The sequence below is a fragment of the Oncorhynchus mykiss genome, chromosome 15, assembly GCF_057628025.1.
Source record: "Oncorhynchus mykiss isolate SJ-2025 chromosome 15, ASM5762802v1, whole genome shotgun sequence".
NCBI lineage: Eukaryota > Metazoa > Chordata > Actinopteri > Salmoniformes > Salmonidae > Oncorhynchus > Oncorhynchus mykiss.
This window is the reverse complement of record NC_143036.1, coordinates 57,751,084-57,759,907: the sequence shown is the minus strand read 5'-3', so window position 1 is coordinate 57,759,907 and position 8,824 is coordinate 57,751,084. Positions and strand designations below refer to the sequence as shown.

General features: G+C 43.5%; 1 protein-coding gene across 1 annotated transcript; it reads left to right on the top strand.

The window, feature by feature from the left end:
• The first annotated feature begins 764 nt into the window (after window positions 1-764).
• LOC110490329 (inhibitor of growth protein 3) lies at window positions 765-6,976 on the top strand. The gene is made up of 11 exons (XM_021563654.3): window positions 765-916; window positions 1,061-1,132; window positions 1,937-2,037; window positions 2,389-2,454; window positions 2,881-2,977; window positions 4,225-4,296; window positions 4,459-4,742; window positions 5,038-5,246; window positions 5,562-5,754; window positions 5,845-5,883; window positions 6,017-6,976. Exons 1-11 carry the CDS (start codon window positions 889-891, stop codon window positions 6,131-6,133), a joined length of 1,278 nt encoding a protein of 425 aa, XP_021419329.1. The 5' UTR covers window positions 765-888; the 3' UTR covers window positions 6,134-6,976.
• The last annotated feature ends 1,848 nt before the right edge of the window (window positions 6,977-8,824 follow it).

The window sequence follows — 8,824 nt, the reverse complement described above, 5'->3', positions numbered from 1 at the left end:
AGGATGGTAAAGTTATTAATTACACTTTGGATGGCGTATCAATACACCCAGTCACTACAAAGATACACTACCCAGAAAGACTCAGCTGTAATCACTGCTAAAGGTGATTCTAACACGTATTGACTCAGGGGGCTGAATAATTATCTAATCAAGATACTGTATTTTAGTGTTTTATTTTATCTTCTTTTTTTTTGTACAAATGTTTGAATTGTTCCTTCACTTTGACATTTTGTGTAGATTGTTGACAAAAATTACAATTAAATCCATTTTAATCCCACTTTGTAACACAACAAAATGTGGAAAAAGTCAAGGGGTGTGAATACTTTCTGAAGGCACTGTATATCAGGCCTATAATGGACTGACAATCTGTTAGACTATTCAAATGGGGGTGTTATTTTATTTTCTCAGTGTGTTACTTATAGTTGAATGTGTTCGTTATAGTTAAATAATATCTCAATTCAATGTGTGTCTAGGCCTACCCTACACAATATCAATTGTGCCAGATGAGCATTATTGTTGCTCACCTGCATTGAAGCTACAAATAAGATATTTCCTTTTAATCAAGTATTAATTTAAATTAATTTAAAATAGCGCATTTGTATTGAAGTTTGATAATTAAAATGTATTTACCTGGTTGGAAAAGCTTAATTATGTTATTTCAGTCAATGTTTGAAATGAATATGTCTATGAACTACATGAACTAACGGACTTTTGAAGTTTAGCACTCAACTCCATGTCTGGCCAATCACATTCTACGTTCTACTGACGTCACTTTCTCTGACCTCAGTTTGTCAGTGGTATTTTTTCTTCGGGACACAGCGGTTTGCGGCGCCATATTGAAAGACACAAATTATTTTCATAAACGCCTAAAATATCTAATTTGCCAAGATGTTGTACCTAGAGGATTACCTCGAGAGTGAGTATTTACGTTTATTTTACGTCTGGGTGGTATTATTTGTGTATTTACTGTCGTAAATGTGCATCATTTTAGCCGAAGCGCGCCCGGACTGTTAGCCTAGCCATGCTAACTCCTATAATCGCTTTTTCTTCTCGCTGGCAGTGATCGAGCAGCTACCCATGGATCTCCGCGACAGGTTTACGGAAATGAGAGAGATGGACCTGCAAGTTCAGAGTATGCACTGTTACAGCGTGACAGTCTACAAACACTTCACCGGCGAGCATTTTTCAAGTTGAAAAACACATTCTCAGTTTCGCACTTTTTGGGCTCATGTAGATAAGAGTTGAACTCTTAACACTAATTAGTGGCCAAATAAAAATGTGTTAAATACAGTGTTTTTATTTGTATAGCTAACACAGCTAGTGTTAGCGAACTTGGCTAGTATAACATTGCAGCAACTTTCAATAACCTGAGAAAGTTAACGGGTTTGTATAATTCTAGCTAGGGTTAGAAATTACAACATAAAAGCATGTTATATTTGTTTTCCATATAGAGGTCCAACTAACGTTTGTTGAATGTAAACAAAACAGGGGACATGGATTCGGGGCGTACACATCACATGTAGTATCAACGTTATACATTTGGCTACTTATAATTTTTTTTTCATGTGACTATAACTAGCTACATTTACACGAGCTGTTTGCTAACTAGAACATGCACCAATATTAATTTAGGGGGGTACTGAGACCATAGGCCTACTGGTATAATGCACATGAGTGTGTACTCCAGGCAGAGCAAAATTCAGTTGGGGTATAGTAATGGAAAAGGTTGGGAACCACTGGTGTTTAGGGTTCACTGGTAGTTTTAATCACAAGCCTTCTGGTCCACAGACACTGCATGTAATATTAGCTATTCTGGTCAGCATTGAAGTACAAATCAATATGAATTCTTCCACATGCATGCAGAGTATAAACCCATATCATTAGGTGTGCCTCAGACACACCTGTCCAGATAACTCACCCCTCCCATTTGCTGTAGATGCCATGGACCAGTTGGAGCAGAGGGTGAATGAGTTCTTTGTCAATGCAAAGAAGAACAAGCCAGAGTGGAGGGAAGAGCAGATGGGAGTCATCAAAAAGGTGCCAAATAAGTCTTATGTATATTTCCCTTTTAAAAAATACAGTTTGTTCTTTTAACTCCATAAATGTTTTACGATAAGCTGTACTATAACACTTTTTGTAGTTTTCTTTGTCATTTGCATTTTAGTCATATAACAGACACTTATCCAGAGCTACTTAAAGTTAGTGCATTCATCTTAGCATAGCTAGGTGGGACAACATATATCAACATTTCAGTACATTTTTCCTTAAAGTAGCTATCAGCAACGTCGGAGCTAGTAAGAAGAGTAAAGCAAGTGCCCGTGTTGGTTCACCAAATGTTTTTCTTTTTATACATTGTGTCAGCCTCTGACTGCTTTATCTCTGTTTCAGGATTATTATAAAGCATTGGAGGATGCAGATGAGAAAGTACAGCTGGCCAATCAGATTTATGATCTGGTGAGTTGGAATTTGAATGCCAAGATGGAGCTCTGTCTAACGATGTCTGGTTTGTCTAATGGGTCATGAGAAACCACTTCTATGAAAAGGTAGGGACAAGGGGAGTTAGAGGAGAATCTTTATCGCTGGTAGCCTTTTGTAGGATGATTTGTGGGTGCATGTCACCACTAAAATATAAAGTGTTCTGTTCAGGACTGTGCGGTCTGTGCCACTAGGTGGCAGGCAAACAATGTGAATAATTTGGAAGTCACTAGAATGTCAGTCTTTTCAAGTGTTTTTAATGTTTATTTAGATATTGATGTTTCTGTCTTTGAATATTCACTATGAAATAGATCAATATCAAATGTGTAAAATCCTGGGGTGTTTGTTCAACATCTATATTGTGGGGTATGAACAGTATGGTATATAATGGGGTGTGTGTTGCAGGTGGACCGTCACCTGAGGAAGCTGGACCAGGAGCTTGCTAAGTTCAAGATGGAGCTGGAGGCTGACAATGCTGGCATCACTGAGATTCTGGAGAGACGTGAGTCACATCTGTCTATCACAACACCACAGAAGCCCCATCCCCTTCATCTTATCCTGTTTTGGCTTTGGGGCAGTATTTTGACGTCTGGATGAGAAGCGTGCCCAAAGTAAACTGCCTGTTACTCAGGCCCAGAAGCTAAGATATGCATATAGATTAGATTTGCATAGAAAACACTATAACGTTTCTAAAACTGTTACAATAATGTCTGTGAGTATAACAGAACTGATATGGCAGATGAAATCCATCCAGGAAGTGGGATTTTTTTGATGTGGGTAGTTTTCAATTGAATGCCCATAGAATATCTAAATGGGTAGGACCCAGATTGCAGTTCCTATGGCTTCCACTAGATGTCAACATTCTTTAGACATTGTTCCAGGCTTGTTTTCTGAAAAATGAAGAAGAATGAGACCGTTTTGTCAGTGGACTGTAGAATCAAGCAGAGCTGGTTTGCGCGCCCTTCGTTGTTTTTCCTTTCTATTGAATACGCGATTGTCCGGTTTAAATATTATTGATTATTTAGACAATAGACAACCTGGGGATTAATTATAAACACCGTTTGACATGTTTCAACGAACTTTACCGGTACTATTAGGATGTATTCGTCTGCATGTTTTGACAGCCTTTTAACCTGTGGATTACTAAACAAACCGCGCCAACAAAGCTGAGTTTTTGGGATATAAAGAGGGACTTTATCGAACAAAACAAACATTTATTGTGTAGCTGGGACTCTTGTGACTGTAACCGGATGAAGATCTTCAAAGGTAAGTGATTAATTTTATCGCTATTTCTGACTTTCGTGACTCCTATACTTGGCTGGAAAATGTTTGTAGGATTTTCGTCGTAAAGCCTTTTTGAAATCTGACAAAGCGGCTGGATTAACAAGAAGTTAATCTTTAAACTGATGTATAACACTTGTATTTTTATGGAAGTTTATTATGACTCTTTCTGTATTTTGAATTTGGCGATCTGCAATTTCACCGGATGTTGTCGAGATGGGTCGCTAGCGGAACCCCTGCACCAGAGAAGTGAACTCTCTTGACCCTGTCAGAATGTTGGACTGACGGGCTGCTTTTTTTCTATTCTTGTTTCGGTTGCGATAGTGGGATGGTATCAATCTTCCCATCGGGATATTTCAGCCCTGCTGGGGGGCAGTATTGACCTAAAAATGACCCTGTTAAGTCAACTGTTGTGTCTGTCAGTGTTGTCACTGAGAGCCAGCTCTAACATTCTCTGTCCTCTGTCAGGATCCCTAGAGATGGACAGCCCCTCTCAGCCTGTCAATAACCACCACGTCCACTCACACACCACCGTGGAGAGTAAGTACAAGTCTTGGCTGTTTGGTCGACTTTCTTTTGAAGTTGTTTCATGTCGGAAGAAAAATGTATATTGACTAAAGAGCTTTGTTTGTGTAGATTATTTGCTGCTTTCCTATGTGAGGTCATGAAGGTAGTAATTCACGTTGTGTTTGTGTGTGACAGAGAGGAAGTACACCACGCAGCCGAGCCACCACACTACAGAGCACGTCCCAGAGAAGAAGTTCAAATCTGAAGCCCTGCTCTCCACACTTACGTCAGACGCCTCCAAGGAGAACACACCGGGCTGTCGCACCAACAGCACGACGTCAGCCTCTAACAACGTGTACAGTGTGAACTCGTCCCAGCCCCTGGCCTCCTACAACCTCAGCTCTCTGCCTGCTGGGCCTGGGGCTGGGGCAGGGGCCATCACCATGGCTGCAGCGCAGGCTGTACAGGCCACCGCACAGGTATAAACACAAACATTATTTTTCACACACACAGACTTACACCCAACTCCACGGCCCTCTGATTTATTCAAATGTGTGCTGAAGTGATGGGGATCGGTATCAGTATCTTGACCCAGACTGTCTGTTCTGAGGATTATCTTATCTGATTAGGACAAATGTCCTTGAATGTGTAACTGATGTGTGTCCTATGACTGTAACTAACCCTGTTCATGGCTATGTGTGTCTCTCTCTCTCTACCTGCCTTTCCCATCTTCTTTCTCTGTCTGTGCCTTCCTTCCCCTCCCCTTCATGTCAGATGAAGGAGGGCAGGAGGACTAGCAGTCTAAAGGCCAGCTACGAGGCCATTAAGAACAATGACTTCCAGCTGGGGAGGGAGTTCTCCCTGACCTCCCGGGATACCACGGGGGCCTACTCCACCTCCGCACTGGCCAACACCCTCACCCAGACCCTCACCCCAGCCGGCTCAGCCATCGCCTCCGACTCCCGCGGCGGACGCAAGACCAAGTACGACACAGCTTATATGCACACGCACAGCCCCCGTACGCTTAGACAAGCATGACAATCCCTAGCTGGTGGTCTTCTCCAGTGATATCACATAATTTCATGCCTTATTAAACCGTGTCAATCTACCCTGCATCCCCCCACATCGGATGAACAGATGTCAAATCACGCAACATCATTTCAGTGTCCAGTCCCATGATGTCACGCCACATTATGCCAGCCATGCTTTCCAGCTCCACCCTTACAGCATGAATAAATAAATGAAGATGAAACATGGAGATCTAGTCTAAACTGTTTGTCTTTTCTCCCCCTCCACAGGGGCAACACCAAGTCTTCCAACCACCAGTCGTCGTCCTCCTCTTCTTCTTCATCCCTGTCGTCATGCTCCTCTTCTTCAGCCCTCGCCCAGGAGCTGTCGCAGCAGGTCTCGGCCCTCCCAGAGTCTGAGACCAACAACCAGGTGGACTGGACCTACGACCCCAACGAGCCCCGCTACTGCATCTGCAACCAGGTACACACACATCCAGAGACACTCTCTCACACTGGACAGCACACAACTACAGCTGACAGGTTAACTAAAATGGCTTCTCTCTTGTTAAAGGTGTCTTATGGAGAAATGGTGGGCTGTGATAATCAAGACGTAAGTACCCATTTCCATTTGGGAGTGCTTTTCTCATGTTCTACAACTGTTACCACATTACTTTCACATATGACTTTGTCAAATGAGAGATGAGGTATGAGCTAACCTGAGTGCCCTGTGTGTGTTTGTGCAGTGCCCCATCGAGTGGTTCCACTACGGCTGCGTGGGCCTAACAGAAGCCCCCAAGGGGAAGTGGTACTGCCCCCAGTGTACTACTGCCATGAAGAGGAGAGGCAGCAGGCACAAATAGACACCCCACCTCTACTACCCTGCTCCTCATCCAGGACCACCCCTATCCCATTCCACACCCTTACCCCGCAAAACCAACTGTCAATGCTATATCAACTAGTTCCTCCCAAACAAGTGTGTGTACCTGTTGTGGCCACACACACAGTATTCTTATTCACCTGCCTGTCTGTGTAACCTCTCAGGGGTCAAAACAGTGGGGTCAAAGGTTGTCATTGCAGGGTCAGTCTCCTGCGGGAATATTTGGATGAGACACCTGACTGGAAAATCAAAACGAGCCAAGACTTCCTGAAACCGCACACCCTGGTTGGGTGTCCATTGTCCCCCTCCTGAATGTTGAGCCTCGGTGCACCCCTTCTCTCCCCCATTCATCAGACATTCCTCGCCTTTCCCCTTGTGACAGGAAGGGCCCCCCCCTTCCTGCTTCTAAGCACGGCTGCAACAAGAAGTGCTCATTACAGTAAAATTACACAGACTGGGAAATGTACTCCATGGGTGTTTATTGGACTACAAAACCCAACCCCTCTACAAGTTTTAATTTGAATTGTAAACGAATTGATGAAACGCAACTATGACTTTGAAAATATGAGGGTGATGATTGGGACGGTGGTCATTTCAGGTAAAGTATGGATGAATATGAGTGACCCTCCACCGTTGAGTCCTGTAAAGCTGAAGAGTTCGGAATGTACAGTGTAAGATCAGTCAACTGAAGCGTGTATGTCTGAGTGTACATTTTTCTGTATGTGCGTGTGTATGTGTCTAGTCATTCTGTACTGAGATGGTGTGTAAAAGTTTCCAGAGATGTAGAAAGAAAAAAATCCAATAAAGTGATCAAGTTCTTTTGGTATTTCACGTGTTTCCTGGCTTCATCTGTCAACGGTGGCCTCTCTTCTTGATCAAACTGTTACACTTCATAGCTCTAGGTATCCATTGTATTTGACTACACAATCAAAATGTAGATGGCTGTTGAATCACCAATGTTTTGATTCACAGTGGGCTTACAATGTGGACTGATTGCTTTATAAGTGTTGTACCGACACAAATGTTATACTGTTGCAAAATGTACCAATTAATTGTCGCACGTGCTGAATACAAACTTACTGTGAAATGCAAGCCCTTAACCAACAACGGAGATTTAAGATTTTTTTTTACTAAATTAACTAAATAAAAAAATATTTAAAAACAGCAACAAAAACGACACTATATACAGGGGGTACCAGTACCGTGTCAATGTGTGGGGGTACAAGATAGTTTAGGTAATATGTACATGAAGGTAGTGGTAAAGTGACTGCAAGATAATAAACAGCGAGTAGCAGCAGCATTCAAAAAAAGGGGGAGCGGGTCAATGAAAATAGTCTGGGTAGCCATTTGATTAGCGGTTCAGCAGTTTTATGGCTTGGGGGTAGAAGCATAGACTAGCAGAGAGAACAGTCTATGACTAGGGTAGCTGGAGTCTTTGACAATGTTTAGGGCCTTCCTCTGACACCGCCTGGTATAGGGGTTCCGGATGGCAGGAAGCTTGGCCCCAGTGACGTACTGGGCCGTATGCACTACCCTCTGTAGTGCCTTGCGCTCGGAGGCCGAGCAGTTGCCATAGCAGGCAGTCATGCAACCAGTCAGGATGCTCTCGATGATGCAGCTGTAACTTTTTGAGGATCTGAAGACCCATGCCAAAACTTTTCAGTCTCCTGAGGGGAAATAGGTGTTATCGTGCCCTCTTCACGACTGTTTTGGTGTGTTTGGACCATGATAGTTTGTTGGTGATGTGGACACCAAGGAACTTGAAGCTCTCAACCTGCTCCACTACAGCCCCATCGATGAGAATGGGGGTGTGCTCGGCCCTCCGTTTCCTGTAGTCCAGGATTATCCCCTTTGTCTTGATCATCTTGAGGGAGAGGTTGTTGTCCTGGCACCACACTTCCAGCTCTCTGACCTCACTATAGGCTGTCTCATCATTGTCTGTGATCAGGCCTTCCATCATGGTGTCGTCGCCAAACTTAATGATGGTGTTAGAGTCATGCTTGGCCACGCAGTCATGGGTGAACAGGGAGTACAGGAGGGGACTAAGCACGCACACCTGAAGGCCCCCTGTGTTGAGGATCAGCGTGGTAGATGTGTTGTTGCCTATGGAGGTGTTTAGTCCCAGGGTCCATAGCTTAGTGATGAGCTTTGAGGGTATTATGGTGTTGAACGCTGTGCTGTAGTCAATTAACAGCATTCTCACATAGGTGTTCCTTTTGTCCATGTGGGAAAGGGTGGTGTTGAGTGCAATAAAGATTACGTCATCTGTAGATCTGTTGGGGTGGTATGCAAATCGAAATGGATATAGGGTTTCTGGGATGATGGTGTTGAAGTGCACACCATAACTAGCCTTCCATAGCACTTCATGGCTATAGACGTGCTACGGGTCGGTAGTCATTTAGGCAGGTTACCTTGGTATTCTTGGGCACAGGGACTATTGTGGTCTGCTTATAACTTAGGTATTACAGACTCGGACAGGGACAGGTTGAACATGTCAGTAAAGCGTATGCTCGCAGTACACGTCCTGGTAATCCATCTGGCCCTGTGGCCTTGGGAATGTTGACCTGTTTAAAGGTTAGTTACAGTCATAGGACACACATCAGTTACACATTCAAGGACATTTGTCCTAATCAGATAAGATAATCCTCAGAACAGACAGTCTGGGTCAACATTA

Coding starts and splice junctions, on each gene's coding strand:
- LOC110490329 (XM_021563654.3), top strand. CDS start 889: ATGTTGTACCTAGAGGATTACCTCGAGA. Junction 917..1,060: donor CCTAGAGGATTACCTCGAGA/GTGAGTATTTAC, acceptor TCTCGCTGGCAG/TGATCGAGCAGCTACCCATG. Junction 5,755..5,844: donor GCTACTGCATCTGCAACCAG/GTACACACACAT, acceptor CTCTTGTTAAAG/GTGTCTTATGGAGAAATGGT.